Source organism: Ipomoea triloba, chromosome 9 (assembly GCF_003576645.1).
Source record: "Ipomoea triloba cultivar NCNSP0323 chromosome 9, ASM357664v1".
Taxonomy (NCBI): Eukaryota; Viridiplantae; Streptophyta; class Magnoliopsida; order Solanales; family Convolvulaceae; genus Ipomoea; species Ipomoea triloba.
In genome coordinates this window covers 18,286,308-18,312,988 of record NC_044924.1, presented here as the reverse complement: position 1 = coordinate 18,312,988, position 26,681 = coordinate 18,286,308, and the positions used below count along the sequence as shown (strand labels likewise).

The window sequence follows — 26,681 nt, the reverse complement described above, 5'->3', positions numbered from 1 at the left end:
AAAATCAATTATCCAAATTCAAGTGACTAATTCCAACTTAAGGGAATTCCTTACCTTGTAAAGGATTTCTAACACCTTAGGAAGCAATTTTGGATCCTTTCCCCAATTTTCACCTTAAAACCTAGGTTCAAAATCAACACCATAACATCATGTATCAAGAAATTAAACATAGATTCATAACCTAGGAAGGATTACAAAGCTTTCTACCGAATAATATCGAAAACTTACCGAATAAATTGGAAGTTTAGAAGGATTTGGCTATGGAACTTTGGAAGAAAAAATGGTGGAAGATGATCACACCTCTCTCTCTCTCTTTTTGGCATTTGGGGAAGAAAAGGGAAAAAAAATTCCTTTTATATTTAATCCCAACTTATGGGATAAGCTTTAGGAAAAAAAATAATAAAATAATAAAATATCTCCACAACATATCAGTTGTGGTCCAAACAGATAAAGTTTCGGTGGAAAATAATCCAGAAAGAATAATTTTCGAAACCACAAATTTATTCCAGTCAAAAGCTCCAAAATGGGCTAGGTTCGGTACACTGCAGAAATTTCGCGGTGTACGATCAGAAATAAATTTCGACCCTTATAGCTCATCCAATTTCAACTTAACTAAGCAGGAAGTTCATACTTAGTCATAACATGCCTAATCATCAATTTTTAAGGAAATCCGAGCTGAAAATTCGTCCTCGAAAATTTTACGGTTCGTGACCGGCACGAACGATCGCAGCTTAATGACAACTATACCTCCGTATAAAAATTCCCTTGACATATCGGGAGATCATCTTATGAATGTCATAGCCTAAAGATATATTTTCCGACCCTTAGACTTATCGGAAAGACGAGGGGTTACATACTACATGGTAACTATTGGCAAATATTGTCCATTCATATATCTAGTGCAGTTGATGTTTATCTTGATTTTCTTCTATTTACGACAAGGATAGGTAGTAAAGTTAGAAGAAGTATAGGTTGCGAGATATCGGGCCTATACGAGTCCTAATCGGCCTCATCCCCAGCCCTTGTCCGGGATGACGAGGCCCGGGGGAAGTGGTAGATCAAGTGTTTGTTAAAATGCCCCAACCGATTGAGGAGCCAGGAGTCCGAAGTGTGACGCCAATCGGTGATGGTGCCGAGGGCTCACTTGATAGAAACCTAGTTGCATTGCCTAGAACACCCTATAGTAGTATCAAACATGAGACCTAGATAGGACATCCATCTCCTTTCTTTCTTTAATTGATTACTTTTGTTTTACTTTTGTCAAACCTCTTCACCATGATTTCTTTTGCTTTGAGTGAATCTTGTAACTCTTGTCTCTTAACATCATAAATGTCAGACGCTTGATTCGATTCCAATTTGTCATCCTTGAGAACACGGCATTCGGGGAACGTCTTCTCTGTCTTATCACTATCCACACCTAAACGAAAACATCAAAACTACAACATCACTAATATACATACTCTCACGGAGATCCAACGACTCCCACTACAAAGTAACGAATGACAAATATTCTTCGTTCATATATCTAGTGTATGGTTGATGTTTATCTTGATTTGCTTCTATTTACGAACATGATAGGTAGTAAAGTTAGGGGAAGTATAGGTTGAGAGATATCAGGCGTATACGAGTCCTAATCGTCCACATCCCCACCCTTAGTCCGGTATGACGAGGCCCGAAAGAAGTGGTTTGGGTCATAGCCATGCAAGACGAACTACATCAATTTGAATGAAGTAATGTATGGGAGCTGGTTCCACGACCAACTCATCAAAATGTCATTGGAACCAAGTTGGTATTCAGAAATAAGATGAATGAGCAAGGAGTCATTGTTAGGAACAAAGCTCGGTTGGTTGCAAAAGGGTATTGTTAGGAAGAAGGAATCGATTTTGATGAAACCTTTGCTCTTGTGGCCAGACTCGAAACTATAAGAATATTTCTGGCTTACGCTGCATACAAGAATTTTAAAGTATTTCAAATGGATGTTAAAAGTGTTTTTCTAAACGGACTTTTGGAAGAAGAAGTGTATGTTGAGCAGCCAACTGGATTTATTTTAGAAATTGGAACGGATAAAGTCTACAAGCTCAAAAAGGCCTTGTATCGATTAAAACAAGCACCAAAAGCCTGGTATGGCACTTTGTCATGTTTTCTTATAAGTTGCGGGTTCACGTAAGGACAAGTGGACAAGACCCTCTTCAGAATTAAGAATGGAGATCATATTCTATTGGTACAAATCTATGTGGATGACATCATTTTTGGAAGTACTAATTCGGATCTCTGTGAGAAATTCTCAAAACTCATGCAAGGAAAATTTGAGATGAGCATGATGGGAGAATTAAATTATTTTCTGGGTCTTCAAGTCAAGCAAGAACGTGACGGCATTTTCATTAATCAAGCCAAATACACTAAGGATCTCATCAAGAAATTCGGAGTTGATGGGAAGTCCTCGGTTAAGATTCCCATGAACACTTCGCTAAGAATGGATATTGATAACGAAGGAAAAGAGGTGGATCAAACGAAGTATTAGAGGAATCATTGGCTCGCTACTATATTTGACTGCAAGTAGACCAGATATATCCTTTGCAGTGGGTGTATGTGCACGCTTTCAAGCTAATCCTAAAGAGAGTCATCTAAGTGCTGCTAAAAAGATCTTAAGGTATCTAAAAGGAACCCAAAGTGTAGGACTTTGGTATCCAAAGAGTAACGTCTTCGATCTTGTTGGGTATTCGGATGCAGATTTTGCCGGTTGTAAAATTGATCGAAAAAGCACATCCGTGACATGCCAGTTCCTAGGGGTAAGGCTTGTCTCATGGTTTAGTAAGAAGCAAAATTCTATTGCTACGAGCACTGCTGAAGCCGAATATATAGCCGCAGGAAGCTGCTGTGCACAGATATTGTGGATGGTACAACAACTAAAAGACTATGGAGTCTCAGCAAGAGAAGTAAGCATTATGTGTGATAACACAAGTGCTATTGCTATAACTCAAAATCCAGTGTTACACTCGAGGACTAAACATATTGATATCAAATATCATTTCATCCGTGATCATGTTGAGAAAAAGGATATCAAACTCGAATATGTAAATACTGAAGATCAGCTTGCTGATATCCTCACGAAACTGCTTGCCGAGGCAAGATTCTCCACTTTACGCCATGAGCTCGGCATGATCGAGATGAGCTAGCAAACAGACAACCAAATCCTTACAAAACTGAAGAGACATTGCATTTATGACTTGCAACAATTAAAGCAGTCATAAAATTCAGAGTTCACAGATTCACATTAATGGATAAGTTCAAGCGTTTTTGGACTGTTGCTGTAATACCCTGAAATATTTTCTTCAAAAAAAAAACGAAAAAAAGAGGGAGGTTTAAATTTTATTTTATTCTAAGGCATTGGCATGCTTGAGATATGATTCATAGATATTCAGAATAATTTTTGCTAGTTAGAATAGTTGTTAATAAGCTGCGATCGTACGTACCGGTCACGAACCTTAAGAATTTTAGGAGCTGGTGTTCGGACCCGATAGTCCTAGGAAATGGATTATTAGACACCATACTATTATCCTTGAATTTCCAATTTAATTAAATCAGCCCCTAGCAGCGAAAATTTATTTTGATCGTACATCGCTAAATTTCGCGGTGTACCGAACCTAGCCCAAGTTTAAGTTTCAGTCTGGGATAAATTTTTGGTTTCGAAAATTACTTGATTTAAATTAGTTTCTACCGAGAATTCATCTGTTTTAATCCCGATCAGTCTAGCTAAGATATTTTTTCAAGATCAAACCATAGGAAAGTGACACTTGTCACAATTATTTACCACATGTTGGTGTGGACTAGTCAACCAAGTGAGATCCAAATATAAAGCCATTTTTTTCCCCTTTCCCCTTCATTTGGACGAAAAAACACAAGGAGAAGAGAGAGGGAGATCATCTTTTTCCTCCATTAAAGCTTCACCTTCCATAGCCAAAAATTTCTTCACAAGTCTCAAGCTTTTCGGTAAAACTTTAATTTTATTCGGTAGAAAGCTTTATTTTCCTTCCTAGACCTTGAATCTAAGCTTAGTTTCTTAATATTTGTTGTTATGATGTTAATTTTTCTCCTAGGGTTTTGAGTGAAAATTGGGAAAAAGTCCAAGATTTGCTTCTACGGTGTTAGTAAACTTTCTCGAGGTAAGGAATCCCTTAAGTAGGTTAAGGTCACTTGAAATTGGATAATTGATGTTTGGTTGAAATATGATGAGATCTAGGTGGAAATATTGTGTACATGATTGTATGCATAATATATATGAAATTGTATTTTTCATAATAGATAGGTATAAATTGTTGTGTTGATGAGATGTGGTAGTTAATATGCCTAAATATCTAAATTAGAGATGTTAGGTGTATTATATAATATATGTATGTACGTATAAGTGTAGTATATATATTCATATATATATATATATATATATATACGTGTGATGTATGCATATATGTAAAACTGTATATATGTGCATATATGTGTATAAATATGGGTATGTATGTATAATTAAAATAAAATGTTGTATTATGTATATATACATATATGTGATATATATGTTAACCTTGTATACCTATACGTATGAGTATTGTGGAAATTATACTATGTATATGGGTAATATGTGCACTTTTATGTGAGTATGCCGAAATTGTGTGAGGCGTTATGTTGATTGCCTATATACATATATGAAGTATTATGTGCATATGTGATGTGATAATGGAACAATGTGGGATAGTTACACTTTATTACCCCGGTGTATGGTAATTAGTGTATTATCAAAATGTTTTGAGAAATAAAACTTTTGGACAAAGTTAAGAGTGTTGAATGATTTCAAATTGAAATTTGGTTTTGTGGAATATGTCCAAAAAGTAATTTTTGACTCAAGGAAGATGAGAAGGAAGGGAAAATGTTTTCAAACCCTTACTTTCTAGTAAAGTTGAGGAGGACCTTGATTAGCCTTCGGGTGGCTTAAAGTGCCCTTTCCCAAGGTTGTTATATTTAGTTTGATCATTCATACGGAAGGAGCGAAGTCTATTCGCCCGGTACTATATAACTCGTTTGGATGAGGTATTTCTGCGGGGGTGTGCACACTTAAAGTATAGTTACTCTAGAAAGTCCGGGTAGGTGTCGTTTCTATGGACCTAGTAGGGCCAGCTAGGGATCATTTTAACGAACCTTACGTCCAGAGGATCAGTGTTAGACCGGGTGATGACCACTGAACCCGAGTTCGATGATCCAAGTGGTCAAGAGAGGGAGTCAAGAGAATACTCCAAAGGCCTCACGCTTTCTACAAAGAAACTAAGTGGAGAATTTCGTATGAAAATGTAGTTACTCTGTAACTACGCTAAAGAGAGATGTGACGATTGTTTTAGCAAGAAAGGGTGTTGATGAATCCTCTTTGAGAAAAAGTTAGTGGAATTTCCCTATGAGGAAGATTTTCAAGTACAGGGTGGTGATTAAATGCGAAGTCCATGAAATTTTTCCACTACTTGTTTATATGCGTAAATGATTAGTGATGCGTTGAGTAATGCATTTCTTGTTAAACAATCCCTTATCTAAAGAAATTCTATTTTTGTTCTATTCTTAATTATTACTTGTGCGAGCTATACTTGATAACCTATTTGCAGGTAAAGTGTCAATGAGGAGAATGAAAATAAAGGTTTTGTTTGAATATACCTATTTTGCAAACCTTTATTTGATTTTGGGTGACCATGGATCCCTTACTTAGCCGTCGCGCTAACTACACTTCAATGTGTTTTTATTTAACAAATGTCATCTAGTGTGGGCTTCTGGAGCCCGATGAGCTCAGGGAGCTCATCTGAGTTTACATTCCCGACCATGGACTATGATGACTACACACAGTTCTTGATAGGCGAGGACCCCTACGTTCCTGGCTACGCTCCTGATCCTCCTGCTCCTCCTTCTCCGCAGTATAGCCCTCCCCCAGCTTATCCATCTACACCCTCTCGCATTCCAGTTCGCAACTGGCAGCCGACTTTTCTGGATCGTGCCCAAGCTAGGCACGGGTTTTATCCCATAAAGGTGTTAGAGGGGAGTGATCCCCTAGAGTTCGTTGTCTTCTATCCCTATCCGTGGGACCCCAGTCTTTCGGAGTATTGGGATGAGTGGTCTATGGTGATCACTCCTTGCTACTTTTTGGATCATCTCACCTGGTTTGCGGGTGAGTGGCATCTAGTATGGGGAACGTACTCCGGACCGGTGTACCGCCGCTTGGAGTAGATGGTTGGTTGGGAAGTTTTGGAAGGAATTGTTTTGTGTAAATATTTTTGTAGCCATAGTAACTTAGTTGGCTAGTATGTTTGTACGTAACTTCAATTTTGGTGTTTTGGGGCCCTAGTAGTCAACTCTGGTGTATATATATATATATATTCGTAGCTGATCTAGCTACTTTTGTTCCTTTCTACTGAAGTGATTATATGGTGATGTCAAGTAGAAAGTGTGTGTGTGAAGCAGTTTTCTTCTTTAGCATGTGCATCTAGAGTGGATTCTACCGAGGTCGGACAGGGTTCAGTCTAGATGTGGCGGTAACTACTCCGGATGTACGGTGTAGCCGGGCCGGGGTGTTACAAGTTGGTATTAGAGCGGTTGAATCTTTGGAGGTTATATTGGAGTCTAAGCTGTGAAACCCTTGAACCCTAGTTTCAAGTCAGTCAGTTTCAAGTTAATTAAGTTTCGAGTCAGCTTAGGTTCATAAAGACCAACCTAAGTCGTTATTCCAGCCTAATGAGTATAAGTTTCGGAGCAGAGCTGGAACGGAGACCAGGCAACGTAAAAAGGGGGTATTCCACTTCTACTTTACAGAATCTCTTGATTCTGGTTGCTAAATACTCTGACTGCTATTTGTGCATTCTTATATGTGTTAATCATTTCGTATGATCGCTGTGAGTGAACTTGAGAAGCTATTATACTAACTGTTTAGTTAACTAACTTCTTAGTAACTTTTATACTTCGGAAGCTAACTCGAAACGATCGTTTAGTGAAAATGTCGCCAAGACGAAATGTACCTGCGGGACGTGACGACGCCACCACGGCCATGGATCGTATGGCATTGGCAATGGAACAGATGGCTGAGTTTATGATGGCTCAGCAGGCCCAGAATCAAAATCAGGGACACCCTCGGGTCGACTTTGCTAAAGCGATAGCAAGTAGACACCCACCGAATTATGCGGGGGAAGATGACCTAGTGGTTTTGGAAGAATGGATAAGGACATTTGATAAACTGCTAGACGCAGTAAATTGCCCAGCGAATCAACGAGTCTCTTCTGCGATTTATTACTTGACGAAGGCCGCAGATAACTGGTGGGCAACGGCTGGACCCGAACTCCTAAAAACCCAGACTTTGGCTGGGAGGAATTCAAGGAGGAATTGAGGGGACAATTTTACACGGAACGAATCAAGGGAATCAAGTGCGAAGAATTCTTGCGACTGAAGCAGAAATGATAAACTGTTCAGGTCTACTATGACCAGTATGTGGAGCTGATGAGGTTTGCTCAAGATATTGTGCCGGACGAGGCAAGCAAGGCAAGAAGATTTGTGCAAGGACTGGATTGGGACGTGAAAAGGGAAATCACACCATTCATGTGCTCCACTCTCAAGGAGGCATACAATCGGGCATCGGATCAGTACCAAGTGTACCTGGATCAACAGGAAGTTTACGGCAGGAACAAGAGAAAAGCTGATGATAGACAGAAGAGATTCAAGGTGAATGATCGGAAGTCTAACCAAGGGAAATTTCAACCAAAGCAGAAGAGGGGAGGAACAGACCAAGGGATACAATCTGCTTGCAGCAGATGTGGAAAGAGCCATCCTGGAGAAAATTGCCAAGGGGTGAGAATAAGGTGCTACAAGTGTGGCCTCTTAGGACACAAATTCTATGAGTGCCAAACCAGGGTAGAAAACCTCCGGAACTCCTCGTAGAATATCAGGCAAGGAGGAGGATTCAATGGGAACAACGGCCGGAAACCTACGGAATCAGGAAACAGGGGAGTTAATTCTCCACAGGTGAACCGGGGAAGGCCAACGAACGCTGCTACAGGTTCGAGCAACAAAGGGAAGTCACCAATGGGAGAAAGCAGCACAGGGAACCAAGGCCGAATCTACGTCGTCAATAGCACTCAGGCTCAGGCTGGCGACGTCGTAACCGGTACATTTCTTATAAACTCAGTGCTTGGTTCAGTATTATTTGATACGGGAGCTACCAATTCCTTTATATCATCTATGTTTGCGGATAGATTGAAGTTATGGCCTACTAGTAAGTTAGACTTAAATGTGAGAACTGCCTCGGGGATGGTGGTAGCCTGTAAGGATGGATATGACAACATTTCGATAGAAATTGCGGGATTCAATTGTCCTGGAAATCTTATTCGTTTTGAGTTAGAGGGCATCGATGTGGTAGGAAATCTTATTCGTTTTGAGTTAGAGGGCATCGATGTGGTACGAAATCTTATTCGTTTTGAGTTAGAGGGCATCGATGTGGTACTCGGGATGGACTGGTTGGATATAGAGGGCATCGATGTGGTACTCGGGATGGACTGGTTGGATATGGAGGGCATCGATGTGGTACTCGGGATGGACTGGTTGGATATGTATAAGGCTCAAATTGTTTGTAATGAGCGAAAGGTTGTCCTGCGAGGACCGAATGAGAAGAGAATATCCTACCGAGGGATTGAGAAGCAACCCGAGCCCAAGTTGATGACAATGCAGAAGTTGAGGAAGTACGCTCACCAGGGGTGTGAAGTGTACCTCTGCTTGGTGCAAGACGCTGAGATAGAAGAACCTGAGATCAATCAAATCCCAGTAGTGCGTGAATTTCCCGACGTGTTTCTAGAGGATCTCACGGAAATGCCGCCGGAAAGGGAAGTGGAATTCACTATTGATCTCGCACCAGGAACCGCGCCAATCTCAAAAGCGCCTTATCGAATGGCACCGAAAGAGATGGAAGAATTGAAGGCTCAATTGGCAGAGTTATTGGAAAAGGGATTCATCAGACCAAGTGTGTCACCTTGGGTCGCACCGGTACTGTTTGTAAAGAAGAAGGATGGGAGCCTTAGACTGTGTATCGATTATAGAGAACTCAATCGGGTCACAGTGAAGAACAGGTACCCATTGCCCAGGATCGACGATCTGTTCGATCAATTGAAGGGAGCTGGAGTATTTTCAAAGATTGATTTACGGTTCCTGGTGGAGAATTTCGTATGAAAATGTAGTTACTCTGTAACTACGCTAAAGAGAGATGTGACGATTGTTTTAGCAAGAGAGGGTGTTGATGAATCCTCTTTGAGAAAAAATTAGTGGAATTTCCCTATGAGGAAGATTTTCAAGTATAGGGTGGTGATTAAATGCGAAGTCCATGAAATTTTTCCACTACTTGTTTATATGCGTAAATGATTAGTGATGCGTTGAGTAATGCATTTCTTGTTAAACAATCCCTTATCTAAAGAAATTCTATTGTTGTTCTATTCTTAATTATTACTTGTGCGAGCTATACTTGATAACCTATTTGCAGGTAAAGTGTCAATGAGGAGAATGGTAATAAAGGTTTTGTTTGAATATACCTGTTTTGCAAACCTTTATTTGATTTTGGGTGACCCATGGATCCCTTACTTAGCCGTCGCGCTAACTACACTTCAATGTGTTTTTATTTAACAGATGTCATCTAGTGTGGGCTCCTGGAGCCCGATGAGCTCAGGGAGCTCATATGACTTTACATTCCCGACCATGGACTATGATGACTACACACAGTTCTTGATACGTGAGGACCCCTACGTTCCTGGCTACGCTCCTGATCCTCCTGCTCCTCCTTCTCCGCAGTATAGCCCTCCCCCAGCTTATCCATTTGCACCCTCTCGCATTCCGGTTCGCAACTGGCAGCCGACTTTTCTGGATCGTGCCCAAGCTACGCACGGGTTTTATCCCATAAAGGTGTTAGAGGGGAGTGATCCCCTAGAGTTCGTTGTCTTCTATCCCTATCCGTGGGACCCCAGTCCTTCGGAGTATTGGGATGAGTGGTCTATGGTGATCACTCTTGCTACTTTTTGGATCATCTCACCTGGTTTGCGGGTGAGTGGCATCTAGTATGGGGAACGTACTCCGGACCGGTGTACCGCCGCTTGGAGTAGATGGTTGGTTGGGAAGTTTTGGAAAGAATTGTTTTGTGTAAATATTTTTGTAGCCATAGTAACTTAGTTGGCTAGTATGTTTGTAAGTAACTTCAATCTTGGTGTTTTGGGGCCCTAGTAGTCAACTCTGGTGTATATATATATATATATTCGTAGCTGATCTAGCTACTTTTTTTCCTTTCTGCTGAAGTGATTATATGGTTATGTCAAGTAGAAAGTGTGTGTGTGAAGTAGTTTTCTTCTTTAGCATGTGCATCTAGAGTGGACTCTACCGAGGTCGGACAGGGTTCAGTCTAGATGAGGCGTTAACTACTCCGGATGTACGGTGTAGCTGGGCCAGGGTGTTACAGTTGCAACTTGAATGGTCTTTTCAGATGTATATCAGCCAATCAGAAGAGTCCTACCCTTACTATAAATAGACCACAACTAAGGAAGGGAGAAGCATCTCTATCTTCTCTTCCTAGTGTTGTTTTCTATTCTGTAGGTATGGACAAAGGTAAAGGAAAGAAAGCAAGCTCTGAGGATAAACCAGCCAAGAAGAGATTCTCCTTCCGATTACTGCTAAAGGAGGGAAATAACAAACTGAACAAGTTGCGAGAAGAGAAGGGACAACCTCTTGAGGGTGATACATCCAACCTTCTACTCGAGCTTTTAGACTCCGAATCGGAAGACTATGTACCTGCACCTCCAATCATGTCTGTCCCGGGTTTCCACTCTGCTTGGTTGGCTCCACCATCTGAAGAGCCTTATTGGCCTGACCAAGACATTGTATCAAGGTGTACTCCTCCTCCCTCTATTAACTCTACTGGAGATGAAGGGTGGAACGGCGTCCAACGCTGGTACCAACAGAATCAACCTCCTCCACAAGGCCAGAATCAACCAGTCCAAGAGGATTTCGACGAAGACTACCTTCGTTACCTTGAGGAGATGCTTGAACTCGATGAGGTTCCAGATCAGTCCTCGGTCCATGAGAATCAGCCAGGATATGGACCCATGCCTCCATCCTAGGATCATGACATGCGGGAGTGGAGACGTTTTCACGAAGACATTGCCCTAAGCGCTCGACCAGTTCAAACCCCTCCTACCCCGGAGAGCAGCCAAGGTCAAAGCCTTCTGTCTACTGCCAATAGTAGGCATGCAAAGGCAAAGGGAAAGGGCAAAGCGAGGAAGTAGGTCTAACTCCTCGAGGTGAAAACGGGGTCTGGATGGTTGTTATCTTATGTTATTCTGGTTGTTACCTCTGGAATCATAAATGAAATGAACAGTTCTCTGGTTGTAGGTTTTACTTTTATTATAATCCGAATCATACAACGGATATTGATAACTTTTATTGCATGAAAGTCACCGAAGGCTAAGAGGTATCCGTCACTAAAACCGAAGACTAATATCTTGTCTCAAGAAAAATTCAGTACCATCAATCGAATACTTATCAACCGAATGGTAAGAAACTGAATACATGAAGGGATCTCAGTATACCGAATCATTATCCACCGAGTCCTTATGAACCGAAGTCTTACCAAATCAAGACAACAGAAGAATTAGCATCCAAACTTGGTGAACAAGACATTGATCGGAACTATCTCAATGGATTACTTTTGAACGTTTATTTTTATGAACGTGGGATCGTGGGGGAACACGTGTCATCACACGATTTGTTAATAGCATTTGAGCATGCGCTCCTTCTACCTTGAACTACCGAACCGTCAGACGTGAAAGGACGGGCTATAAATGACAAGATGGTATAATGAGTACTTTTCTCTCTCCTCATTAATTGCATCACATTGTGGGTAAATGGCCTTTTTTAGCACAAGTCGTGACCACGATCTTTTGCCATTTTTACCCCCTTCTTAAAGGGCATTTAAGGAGTTTTGTCTCTTATACATAACTTTGGCACCACTTTTCTCTGGATAACCCGACCAGCTATTCACCATCATATATAAACCCCTCCCATCTTCCATACTCCACTTTTTACCCTCACAAAACCATATCATCCCTTCAAAACCCTAAATTATCTTCAAAAACTCATACATACTCAACAATGTCGTCAAGCTCCAGTTCAACTTCTGGGAGTTCAAGTTCATCATCTGATGATGCCCCTAATACCCACCAACCTGCTCCTAAACCGTCAACCTCACCGGCAAAGTCTAAGTCATCCCCGGAAAAACCCTTCATACCACCACGGATCATTTCTCGACCATGTGAGAACGGTGATATCTTCAATTTCTTTCTCAATCACCTTCTAGGTCAAAAGTCCAAAAACAATATGGTCAAGGCGGGATCAATCCTTGATGTTGATGGAATTCTTGACAAAGTTATTGACAAGGAGTTTGGAAAGCACGTGGTCCAATGTTTCAAGGATGGTCATCTCTTAAACTTTGCAACCCTCGCACACAAAATCTGGTATCCTCTGGACGTAACTCAATTCTACATAAACGCTGAACTTCATTCTATTAATGGAGTTGATGAAATACGGGCAGTGGTTCATGGAACCACAGTGACTGTAACCCATGAGGATATACGTAGAGTTTTTGGCTTTCATAACTCCAACACCATCATTTTCTTATAAGGCCTAAAAACGCTAGTTGACGACCGGCGTCTCAAGGAAAGGCGACTGGTAAGCTCCTGACTTAAATACCAAAACCCCATTTTCCGTGGCCTGAAAAAGCCAACGGTCGACCAACTTCTTAAGGAAGGGCGACTAGTCACCTCCTGACAATAATTCCAACACCATTCTTTTCTTCTAGGGCCTGAAAAAGCCAATTGTCGACCGACTTCTAAACGAAGGGTATCTAGTAAGTTCTTGACAGAAATAACAAACCTCCTTTCACCTTGGCCTGTAAAGGCAAGCGGTCGACCAGCTTCACAAGGAAGTGCGACTGGTCAGCTTTTGACAATAATTCCAATACCATCATTTTCTTCTATAGCCTAAGAAGGCCACTTGTCGACTGACTTCTAAAGCAACGGCGACTGGTCAGCTCTTGACTAAAACACCAACCCATTTTCTCCTTGGTCTTAAAAGGCCAACGGTTGACCTGTTTCGCAAGGAAGGGCGACTGGTCTGTTTTTTATAATAATTCCAACACCACCTTTTTCTTTTAAGGCCAGAAAATGCCAGTTATTGACCGACTTCTCGAGGGAGGGAAATTGGTCAGCTCCTAACAATAACTCCAACACCATCATTTTCTTTTAAAGCCTAAAAAGGCGAATTGTCGACTAACTTCTCAAGGAAGGGCGATTGGTCACCTTTTGAATGAAACGCCAAACCCCATTTAACTATGGTCTGAAAAGGCTTGCGTTCAACCGACTTCTCAAGGAAGGGCATTGGTCCACTCAAAACAATAACTCTAACACCATTCTTTTCTTCTAAGGCTTGAAAAGGCCAGTTGACGACCGACTTCTCAAGGAAATGCGACTGGTCAACTCCTAATTGAAACACTAAACCCCCTTTCTCCTTGTCCTGAAAAGGCCAACGGTCAACCAACTTCTTAATGAAGGGCAACTGATCAGCTTTTGACAATAATTCCAACACAATCCTTTTCTTCTAAGGCCTTAGAAGGCCAATTGTCGACCGACTTCAAAAGGACGGGCGACGGGTCAGCACTTGACTAAAACACCAAACCCCTTTCTCCTTGGTCTGAAAAGGCCAACGGTTGACCGGCTTCGCAAGGAAGGGCGACTGGTCGGCTTTTTATAATAATTTCAACACCACCCCTTTTTTAAAGTACTGAAAACGTCAGTTGTTGATGGATTTCTTGAGGGAGGGCAACTGCTCAGCTCCTGACAACAACTCCAATACCATCATTTTCTTTAAAGGCCTAAAACGGCCAATTATCGACCAACTTATCAAAGAAAGGCACTGGCCATCTCCTGACAATAACTCCAACACCATCATTTTCTTCAAAGGCCTAAAAAGGCTAGTAGTCGACCGACTTCTCAAGGGAGGGCAATTGGTTAGCTCCTGACAATAACTCCAACACCATCATTTTCTTTTAAAGCCTGAAAAGGCGAATTGTCGACTAACTTCTGAAAGAATGGCGATTAGTCAGCTCTTGATTGAAACGCTAAACCCCATTTAACTATGGTCTGAAAAGGCTAGCGATCGGCCGATTACTCAAGGAAGGGAACTAGTAAGCTCCTGAAAATAACTCCAACACCATCCTTTTCATGTAAGGCCAAAAAAGGCTAGTTGTCGACCGACTTCTCAAGGAAGGGCGACTGGTCTGCTTCTGACTGAAACACCAAACCCCCTTTCTGCTTGGCCTAAAAAAGCCAACGGTCGACCGACTTCTTAATGAAGGGCGACTGGTCAGCTCCTTACAATAATTCCAACGCCATCGTTTTCTTCTAGCGCCTAACAAAGCCAGTTGTCGACCAACTTCTCAAGAAAGGGCAACTGGTTAGTTCTTCACTGAAACACCAAACCCCTTTCTCCTTGGCCTAAAAAGGCTAGCGGTCGACCGGTTTCACAAGGAAAGGCGACTTGTCAGCTTTTGACAATAATTCCAACACTATCTTTTTCTTTTATGGCCTGAAAAACTTAGTTTATAACCGACACACCATCCTTTTCTTCTAAGGCTCGAAAAGCCTAGTTAACGACCGACTTCACAAGGAAGGGCGATTGGTCACCTCGTGATTGAAACGCCAAATCCCATTTAACTATGGTCTGAAAAGGCTAGAGGCCGACTGACTTCTCAAGGAAGGGCACTGGTCAGCTCGTGACAATAATTCCAACACCATCCTTTTCTTCTAGCGCCTGAAAAAGCTAGTTGTCGACCAACTTCTCAAGCAAGGGAAACTGGTCAGTTCTTGAATGAAATAACAAACCTCCTTTCTACTTGGCCTGAAAAGGCTAGCGGTCGACCGGCTTTACAAGGAAAGGCGACTGGTCAGCTTATGACAATAACACCAACACCATATTTTTCTTTTATTGCCTGAAAAGCCTAATTTATGACCGACACACCATCCTTTTCTTCTAAGGCTCGAAAAGGCTAGTTGACCACCAACTTCTCAAGGATAGGCGACTGGTCAGCTCCTGATTGAAATTCCAAACCCCTTTCTCCTTGCCTTGAAAAGGCCAGCGGTTGACCGACATCGCAACGATGGGCGACTGGTCAACCTAAGAAGGCTGGCGGTTGACCGGTTTCGCAAGGAAGGGCGACTAGTAAGTTTTTTATAATAATTCCAACACCACCCTTTTCTTTTAAGGCCTGAAAATGACAGTTACTAACCAACTTCTCGAGGGAGGGCAACTAGTCAACTCCTGACAATAACTCCAACACCATCACTTTATTTTAAGGCCTGAAAAGGGGAATTATCGACTAACTTCTCTAGGAAAGTCGATCGGTCACCTCTTGATTGAATCGCCAAACCCCATTTAACTATGGTCTGAAAAGGCTTGCGTTTGACTGACTTCTCAAGGAAGGGCAATGGTCTACTCATGACAATAACTCCAACACTATCCTTTTCTTCTAAGGCTTATAACGGCCAGATGTCGACCGACTTCTCAAGGAAGGGCGACTGGTCAGCTACTGACTGATATACCAAACCCCCTTTCTCCTTGGCCTGAAAAAGGCTAGCGGTCGACCGGCTACACAAGGAAAGGCGACTTGTCAACTTTTGACAATAATTCCAACACCATCTTTTTCTTTTATGGCCTGAAAAGCCTAGTTTATAACTGACACACCATCCTTTTCTTCTAAGGCTCGAAAAGGCTAGTTGACGACCGACTTCACAAGGAAGAGCGATTAGTCACCTCATGATTGAAACGCCAAATCCTATTTAACTATGGTCTGAAAAGGCTAGCGGCCGACCGACTTCTCAATGAAGGGCACTGGTCAACTCCTGACAATAACTCCAGCACCATCCTTTTCTTCTAAGGCCTAGAAAGGCTAGTTGTCGACCGACTTCTCAAGGAAAGGCGACTGGTCAGCTTCTGACTGAAACACCAAACCCCCTTTCTCCTTGGCCTAAAAAAGCCAACTGTCGACCGACTTCTTAAGGAAGGGTGACTAGTAAACTCCTGAAAATAATTCCAACACCAACCTTTTCTTCTAGCGCCTGAAAAAGCTAGTTGTCGACAATTTCTCAAGCAAGGGAAACGAGTCAGTTCTTGACTAAAATAACAAACCTCCTTTCTGCTTGGCCTGAAAAGGCTAGCGGTCGACCAACTTCATAAGGAAAAGCCCGAAAAGGCTAGTTTATGACCGACTTCTCGAGGGATGGAAACTAGTTGGCTCAGGACAATAACTCTAACACCATCCTTTTCTTCTAAATCTCGAACAGGCCAGTTGACAACCGTCTTCTGAAGGATGGGCGACTGGTCAGCTCTTGACCGAAACACCAAACCACTTTCTCCTTGACCTAAAAAGGCCAACGGTTGACCAACATTGCGAGGAAGGGCGACTGGTCAGTTTTTTATAATAATTCTAAAACCACCCTTTTCTTTTAAGGCCTGAAAAGGCCAATTATTGACCGACATCTCAAGGAAGGGCCACTAGTCAGCTCCTAACAGTATCTCCAACACAATCCTTTTCTTCTAACTCCTAAAAAGGCCAATTGTTGACTAACTTCTCAAGGAAGGGCGATTGGTCAGCTCTTGAATGAAACGCTAAACTCCATTTCTCCATGGCCTTAAAGGGCTTGCGATCGACTGACATCTCAAGGAAGGGCGACTGGTCAGCTCCTAACAGTAACTCAACGCCATCCTTTTCTTCTAACTCCTAAAAAGGACAATTGTCGACTAACTTCTCAAGGATGGACGACTGGTCAGCTTTTCAATGAAGGGCGATTGGTTACCTCTTGATTGAAATGCCAAACCCTATTTAACTATGGTTTGAAAAGGCTTGCGTTTGACTGACTTCTCAAGGAAGGGCACTGGTCTGCTCATGACAATAACTCCAACACCATCCTTTTCTTCTGATGCTTGAGAAAGGGCCAGTTGACGACCGACTTCTCAAGGAAAGGCGACTGGTCAGCTCCTGACTGAAACACAAAACCTCCTTTCTCCTTGGCCTGAAAATCCCAACGGTTAACCGACTTCTTACGGAAGGGCGACTGGTCAACTCCTGACAATAATTCCAACACCATCCTTTTCTTTTAAGGCCTAAGAAGGCCAATCGTCTACCGAGTTCTAATAGATGGGCGACTTGTCAGCTCCTGACTGAAACACCAAACCACTTTCTCCTTGACCTGAAAAGGCCAGCGGTTGACCGACTTCGAAAAAAGAGAGATTGGTCAGTTTTTTATAATAATTCCAACACCACCCTTTTATTTTAAGGCCTGAAAAGGATAGTTATTGACCGACTTCTCGAGGGAGGGCAACTGGTCAGCTCCTGACAATAACTCCAACACCATCATTTTCTTTTAGGGCCTGAAAAGGCGAATTGTCGACTAACTTCTTAGGCAATGGCGATTGGTTACCTCTTGATTGAAACGCCAAACCCCATTTAACTATGGTTTGAAAAGGCTTGCGTTTGACCGACTTCTCAAGGAAGGGCACTGGTCTGCTCATGACAATAACTCCAAACACCATCCTTTTCTTCTAATGCTTGAAAAGGCCAGTTGACGAATGACTTCTCAAGGAAAGGCGACTGATCAGCTCTTGACTAAAACACAAAATCCCCTTTCTCCTTGGCCTGAAAAGCCCAACGGTTAACCAACTTCTTACGGAAGGGCGACTGGTCAGCTCCTGACAATAATTCCAACACCATCCTTTTCTTCTTAGGCCTAAGAAGGCCAATTGTCGACTGACTTCTAAAGGAAGAGCGACGGGTCAGCTCTTGACTAAAACACCAAACCCCTTTCTTCTTGGTCTGAAAAGGCCAACGGTTGACCCGCTTAGCAAGTAAGGGCGACTGGTAAGGTTTTTAAAACAATTACAACACCACCCTTTATTTAAAGCCTGAAAATGCCAGTTGTTGACTGAGTTCTTGAGGGAGGGCAACTTGTCAGCTCCTAGCAACAACTCCAACACCATCCTTTTCTTCAAAGGCCTAAATAGGCTAGTTGTCGACCGACTTCTCAAGGAAGAGCGACTGGTCAGCTCCTAACTGAAATACCAAACCCCCTTTCTCCTTAGCCTGAAAATGCTAACGGTGTCCTTACTTGACACAATTTGTTGTTGTACTAGGGATGCTATTGGTTGTACGACATTGATGATTTCAGCCTGCTGTTGTGGTACATGTTAAGTAGAAACTTGAACTTGAAAAGGTACTTCAACATCAGGCTGCTGTTTTGCTACCTGCTCAGAAGAAACTTGAACTGTAGCAGGTACTTCAACATCTGCTGCCTTGCTCCTTTAAATTTGTTGTTGCATTGGGGCATGTATTTCAACATGAAGTTGATCCTCCATCCACTGCAACAGTTTTCCCTTCCACTGCAACAGGTACTTCAACTTCGACTACAACAACTTTCCCTTTGTCGTTGTTATTGGCAGCAACCTCCTAATGACCTTGTTTAGCATGTTGTTGATCCTCCTCATGGGGTGTGTAATGTGAAGCAATATTTGAAACATCAGCCCAAGAACATTTCTCAGCATTTGGTGGAGTGGGAGTAAAACCAAGGCTGAAACTTGGCATGTCAGACTCCTCTTTGATATACTCTAGCCTCCTTTGTGTGGGAAGGTCAATGGCAGCAAGATTCTCTGTGTTTCCCCAAAACGAGTCTTGGCTACACATTGATTTAGGCTATTATTGTATTCTCTGTGTTTCCCCAAAACGAGTCTTGGCTACACATTGATTTAGGCTATTATTGTGAAAGAGGAGGTTGCACTACTTTCCCAGCACCAAGCATCTTTTGAGCCAACGACTACAATGACTTCACATGGTCATTGTCTACAATCATTGGAGGTGCTTTCTGGGCTAAATCAATTATCTTTGCCATGGTAGCACCAAATGCTTGCAAACTCTCTGTAAATTCATGGATGTATGCCTAACTTCCAAAAAAAATTAAAAATACATTTGATTGAAGGTGTTTTTCAAGCTTAAGGTGTGTGCAAATAAACCTTAAGGTGCTTGATAATAAAACTTAAGGTGCATGTTAGAAAACTTAATGTGAGTGCTAATAAAATTTAAGGTGAGTGAAAATATAACTTAAGGTGCATGCTAATAAACCTTAAGGTGCGTAAAAATCGACCTTAAGGTGCGTGGTAACAGAGCATGCGGATATATGTGAATTTAGAACTTAGGATACAAATTTTCAAAGATAATTGTGCATTAAAACCAATCTAAACTACCTTTAGTGAAAAAGTTGAAAATTAAGACTGTCAAGCTTTAGGTACGCTTTTTTTAAAACAAGAATGTGTGTTTTCTAAAACCTTAAGGTGAGTTAAAATAAAACTAAATTGCATTGCAGGTGCAAGTTGAAAAATGCCTTAAGGTGCTTGAATTTATAGCTTAAGGTGCATAGTTTCAAAGTTAAATGTGCATTAACTTGACAATTAAGACTGTCAAGCATTACGTGCGTTGTTTTTAAACCATGAGATGCATTTACTGAAACCTTAAGGTGCGTAGTTATAACCCTTAAGGTGAGTAAAGTTGACAACTACCAATGCAAAGACTTAGGGTGCGTGGGTTTAAATGATAAAGTGAGTGTTAATAACACTTAAGGTGCGTATTTCTACACAGTAAGATGTGTTTATTTAAATTAAAACTTAAAGACTAAAGACCACACCTGCAACTCATCAACTGGTATAGTTTGGACCTTTGAAGATGCTTGACACTTCGGCTCAACCTGCAGAGATGCCAGACATTGCGGTTGAACCTTGGGATCTGATGCATATGGTCCTTGGACATCATTGGCTCTGTAGACACATAACGAGCCTCAATTCGGCCCTATCAAAAACCGCCTGTGACACCCCACTTTTCACAAGCTGAGATAGCTAAACTTTAAACATAAAAGCTGTCTATCTCAACTACCAAACACAACATAGCGGAAGCGATTTATAACTTAAGGGGTATCATGCCACATCTAGGTAAGAAAAACACGGCCTAGATGCACAGGCTATCCAAAATTTGAAACTGAATAAACCATAAATCCTCAAATCATCATAATAACAATCTAGTCAAAGGTACACAATCCAAACACAGGCACACAGGCCCAAAACCAAGTCTAAACAAACATAAACTAGTCTAAGCAGGCCTCATAACGATAAAGCTCTAACGCGCTTTCGCTTAAACTTACTTCATACCTGGAAAACATGTAAGAAATCATTAGAAAAAGACTGCTAAGCAACCACTACTCACACTCGTGAGAAACATACATAGTATAATAAGCTTGTAAATAGGTTTACGCACCCATATAGAATATACACACCAACGAACTGTTCTTTAGTTAAAACGGATACTCAACAAAAACAAGCTGAATGAATTATCAAACTAATGACACTTTCCACAATTCCAATATCCAACAGAGGTATGAAACAACAAGTCTATAACGAAATATCAACTGAATCATAACCTCAACAGATTACTCACAAAGAGATCACCAATAACCATATATCAAGGAATAACGGATAACAATGAGATACAACTCAACCAAAGGACCATAAAGAACCAAACAAACCTCATGCCAAAGATAAGCACCAAACCATACCCTCCAACCACAATACTATCCCTCATACCAACCACCAAACCGAAGTTAATACACAGAGGCAAATGATGCCCACAGTTAGTTCCACAGAGGCAAATGATGCCCAATCACAGAGGCAAATGATGCCCACAGTTAGTTCCACAGAGGCAAATGATGCATACAGTTAGTTCACCCACAACAACCCAAAAGATACTCAAAGATTCACAACTCCACATCCAACCTCAGACTCAACCCCAAGAATTATCCACCAACAGTGTTCATCTCAGATTATGAACACAACATATACTTAGAGAATATAACCAAGGATTTAACCAACCAATAGGACAAGAGAATGAATTAAAAGACATGAATAACAACTTCAGAACCAAGGTGAAACACTCAACAAAACATCCACACAAGTTCTAGAATCAGAGAGGAAACAACAAGACAACAGATCACAAACTAGCCACTGGAACCAGAATCCAAAGTGAACTAGCGGAACCCAGCGACGGAACCCCCAGCTCCGCCGTAGTCCTCCGCAAGAAGGAGGCGGACTCCTATGGCGAATGGCCCTCCTCCGCCACCCCTCACCGTTACGCTCTTGCGGAAGACTCGAGCTGGACACATTATACCGCTGGGGTACTCCGCAAGAGGAAACCCGGTGCACAGCTCACAAACTCAGATCAAAATACGAAATATACATTCCAGAATGCAAAAACATGATCAGATTGCCCAGAATACATATCTCAGAAGCCAAATAAACATGGAATCCACAACAATAAGGGTTCATACTCATCTATATGCAAAGGATCAAGAACACAAGTTCAATAATCCATCAAAAGAGATCACAGATTATCAAGAACAGGGCTAAACCAACAAATTTCCACATGATTCCAAATCACCAAGTATAATACATAGATCAAGAGTTTAAAATAGGTTTTAGTGGACATGATGGTTACTTCTTGAAGCACAACTTCAAACCAAGCAAACACTTTCTCTAAGCTCATCTCATAAGCTAGTCCATACTAAGGGAACCTGAGAATAATCAAGTCTAATACCATCACTAATGGCTACAATAATAGCATTAAGATCCCTATTTGACCCGTCAAAGTCCTTACCCGGAGTCCATAGATAATCACTAATTGAGCTAAGATCCTTCTTAGGCATGATAAGGGTCATGAGTACACTATTATTCATAATAAGAATTAATGCCTAAACCATATTAAGCTTAAAAGACACTGTAGGTACTAATGGCTATGATTTAAAGCTTAAAGGAGGGATTTACCTTAAAAGATCAACATGCTAATCCTAGCAATGACTCAAACCCATGCCTTCCAACTCAATGCTCCAATACCATACCATCACACTGCCTCAACTCTTGCTGCTAAGCTACGCCATCAACAGCACAAAACCAGCCATCACCGCCCTGACGGGGGAAGGATTGCCGTTGCTACAGTCCACCGCACATCCGTTGGAGCGAGGAAAACCGTCGGAGAAGTTACGACGCCGATCTGCTTGTTCGGTCGGAAACAGAGCATGACAGAAGTCTCGCGGCTGCTACGCACCGGTAAGAGACAAAGCTTGCTGGGATCGTTGTTGACACACGCTGTACGGAGACGTCAGGGGAGAAGGGATGCTTTCGCCGCCGCCGCCGAAAGCTTTGCCTTGCCATGCTTTGTCGTAGCCGTCGAAGTTGCTGATACGAGGAACAATCACGAGACGGAGAGAATGCCGTTGCAAGCTGCCCACCAGTTTGCCGTCGACGACAAAGAGTAGAAGTCGCGCCATCTGCCGCTCTGTTCTATCTTACGTCGCCGGACGGGGAAGGGAATCAGATGCTCTGCTATGTCGTTGCCGTCGACCATGCATGGAATCAGTCGAGGAGTTCCTGCCGGACGTCCTTGATCACGGTGCTGCCTTCACCACCGGGAGTCATCACCGCCACCATGACTGTTTCACGCTACTGCCGACCGGATGCTCTGCCCAGCCACCCTTTTGTAGCCGAGATGGAGAAGAAAGGGAGCAAAGGATGAAGGAGGGGAGTGAATGACGATGAGAAGGAGGAGAGGGAGGAACCAGAGCATTGGTCTCTGTCCAAATGTTCACGCGGGGAAGAAGAATAGGGCTGCCGTTTTTGGAGGAGAAGACAATGGCATTCTTTCCTATTTACGTATTTTTTTCTATATATAGTAGGGCAAAAGTTACCACTTTGGGCTAAGCCAATTATAGAAAAGGCTACACCATTTGGACTAGATTTAGTTGGGTCAAGACTAGTTCTAATACAATCATAATTGAGCTTGAGATCATTTATTGGGTCCATAGCCCTATAATGAAAATCATATACTATGAAATGTATATATATATCTATAGGTATATTGGGCTAAGAACATTTTGTAGTAGCATAATAATAGGTAATCCAAAAATACACTATTCCAAACCCATTAGGAAGATAATTATACTTATAATTATTTTAATAATTACTTAATAAGAAAATAACCCCTCATTTTAAATATTTATATTTAAAATAATAATAGGGAAATGCGGGGTGTTACACCACCATTATCAAGCTCTTCATTCTGTCGATCCTTCAAAAGGTCATATGTCCAACCTATAAATGCTGGAAACGCCCTAGGCAACACGACGCTTGAATAGCACAATACGATCAACGTAAAAGACCTGAAAGCAAATAAACGGTGTTAGAAACATAAACTTTTATCTAGTACTTGTTTCATAAACTCAGTATGTATTAAAAACTACAAGCAAAAACAATAGAGGACCGAGAAAATATTCAGATTTCTTCTTCAACCACTTTGTTGATGTCTCCATCAACGCGTTCATAACAAAACAACACCAATTCATACGAGGAATCTTTGACACATCGTCTAAATAATATAGCACTTGTGTCCCAACAGATCCATTTTGTGGGCTCTCTACGAACATTGAAAATACCGGCACCATGAACAACGTTTGAACTAGTCACCGCCATCTTCGTAGTCCAACATTGCCTTGGTCAACGCAGGATACGAGACATTTTTTGCATCCTTTGCCTGAAATTTTTCTTTAAATTCTGAACATAGAGGAAAACTCACACCCTTCTTCTTCTTCTTCCTTTCGGTCTCAACTATTCCCCAGGGGAAGCCGAGAACAACTGATACATCATTTTCAGTTATATCAACCATGAGCCTATCTTTTAGTGTCAACATAGAATTCATGGGGTTATAACTATTAAGCAATGCATATGAAAATTTTGTTGGGAACACTTTAATCTACAACTCCAAAAAACCTCCCAAACCCCATCTCTTCAACAGCTTCTCTAACAGTGATTACACACTTCGAACTCTAATGTAGTGCGTATTTTTAATCACGTACCTTAAACACTTCATCTGCTCACCTAAACGTCAAAGTACGCACCTCAAGCGTTACACCTGCGAACCTAAAATGTGATTTCACACTTGAACTCTAATGTAGTGCGTATTTTTAATCATGCACCCTAATACTTCATCTATGCACCTAAAAGGTATAAGTATGCACCTCAAATGTGATTTCACACTTCGAACTCTAATGCAAGTGTAACCCCTCACCTATTCCAGTAAGATTAGGGTTCGAAGAATATTTCTTTAGACTATAACATTCATGAGATGATCTCCCGATGCCTCAAAAGAATTATTATAAGTAAGGACAGTTAGTAATAAGTTGCGATCGTACGTCCCGGTCACGAACCGTAAAAATTTTAGGAACTAGTATTCGGACCCGTTTGTCCTAGGAAATGGATTTTTGGACATCATACTATTATTCTTGAATTTCCTATTTAATTAGATTAGCCCATAGCAGCTAAAATTTATTTGTGATCGTACATCGCGAGATTTCGCGGTGTACCGAACCTAGCCCAATTTTGAGTTCTAGACTGGAATAAATTTTTGGGTTCGAGAATTATTTGAATTGAATTAGTTTCTACCGAGAATTCATCTAATTTAATCCCAATCAGTCTAAGCTAAGATATTTTAGATTATTTTATTCCATTTTATTTTAGATCTTATCACATAAGGGTGAGACTAGTCAACTAAGAGTGGAGTGGGTTTATGAGGCAAATTTTTCCCCTTTTTCCTTGTGATTGCCGAAAAAGAGAGAGAGAGAGAGAGAGTGGGATTTTCATCATCTTCATCAAGCTTCAAGACTCCATAGCTAGCAATTTCTTCACAACTCTCAAGTTATTCGGTAAAACTCCAATTTTATTCGGTAGATAGCTTTATTTTTCATCCTAGAACATGAATTTAAATTAAGATTTCTTAAAATCATGTGTTATGTTGTTGTTGGAATTCTAGGGTTTTAAGGTTGTAACACCCCAATTTTCAACTCTTACTTGTATTACAAAATCACTGATAATGCGTCGCGGAAGCTTACATCTAACCAGCAGAAAACTGGGTGTTACCGCCACGCTTAGGTATCTCTCCTATACCCAAACGTTAAGGCTAAACTTACAACCTCAAAATACAACATCAAACTTAATACATATGGAAATAATTCTTCCAACATCCATCTTATTCAGCTCATTATGTCTTTAAGAAAACAGTGAAGTGTAGTTAGCGCGACGGCTAAGTAAGGAAATCCATTTGTCACTTAAAAGTAGACAAAGGTTTGAAAACATTTAGTGAAACAACATCCACTCGTCTCGTAAGACAAAATCATTTCTTTCTCAAAGACGTTACAAAATAACTCTTTTCTCGTCTTTAAAACTTCCTTAGTTTCATATAGTAAGAGTGAGGCCTACAACCTCGGGCCATAGCACTCCAGCCCTCCCGTAGGTTCCTCCCTTATCCCAACCCCGGGCTGTGGCACTCAAGCCTTCCCGTGGGCACCTCTCCTTATTCCAACATGACGACATAACGGCGAATAGACTTCGCTCTAACAATATACCGACCACTGGGTCATGGGCACTTAAAGCCACCCGTGGGTCAATCAAGGTCCTCCTCACTTACTTTAGAAACTACGGTTTTGAAAACGTTATCCTTCCTTCAGTTTTCTTACAACAAATCATCTCATTTGGACATATTTCACAAATGAGTCCAATACTTGAAATCGGCTACTTCATTAGCCTCTGAAGGATTTTCAAACATCATTTTCTCAAACAATAAGGTTTTGACAACCTTTATACCAAAATAGCATACGTCTTTCAACGTAAGTTTTCATAAACATTTTTGGATACACTTCATATGTCCATCTCACACTTTAAAACAACCAGCATCCTCAACTATCGTCCCCACCATTAACTAATAATAGATAGTTGTCATTGTCATTATCGCCATTGACAACTTCCACCATGATCAACACCATTAGATCGTAACTTGAGGTAAAGTCATTATCTAACCATAATCCAAAGTTGTTCAACAACTATTTCCTCAAAATTCACCATATACAATCTTCATCTCAATATTTCCATATAACAATTTCCTTAATAAACATCGTAATATCATCACCACTCAAAATTCCTTTAAACCATAATACCTTTACCAAAGAGATATTTTAAATCCTCAAGTAAACACCAACAATCCTCAAATCAAAAGAATCACTTCCAAGTTCTTAAAATAATAACCAAAGAGAGAATTACAACCTCTCCAAATAAATTCTAAAGGAGTAATTCCAATCTTTCAACATAACCACCAAATAGAGAGTATTGCTCATAACAAAGATCTCACAATAATCACCAAAGATAATCCTTCAAATAATTAGTCCCACCTTGATAATATACTAATTACCATTCCGTCTATTCATCCAGTCATTAAACCTTAATAACTATTATCAGTCCTTAATCACTATAATTAGAGCTTAATTACCTCCTGAACTCCACTGTTAATCCATCATTAATTACTAAGTCCTTAATTGTTGATACGTGGGTTGAAAATGGTGATAAAGTTAGGATGGTTATTACTGATGATTGTAATGATTATAGATAGTAATTAGAGCTTC

The 26,681-nt window shown here is 41.1% G+C and overlaps 1 protein-coding gene across 1 annotated transcript in view; it reads left to right on the top strand.

Annotated features, from left to right (window-relative positions):
* Positions 1–5,850: 5,850 nt before the first annotated feature.
* The window catches only part of LOC116029662, a gene marked incomplete at its 3' end in the record, with an annotated part of 40,675 nt that continues 19,844 nt past the window's right edge, over positions 5,851–26,681 (top strand). Inside the window, exons 1-5 of the mRNA XM_031271709.1 lie at positions 5,851–6,147; positions 6,989–7,264; positions 7,486–7,860; positions 7,951–8,652; positions 8,737–9,131. Of these exons, the coding sequence (XP_031127569.1) occupies positions 5,851–6,147; positions 6,989–7,264; positions 7,486–7,860; positions 7,951–8,652; positions 8,737–9,131 (2,045 nt within the window). The remainder of the gene's footprint in view (positions 6,148–6,988; positions 7,265–7,485; positions 7,861–7,950; positions 8,653–8,736; positions 9,132–26,681) is intronic.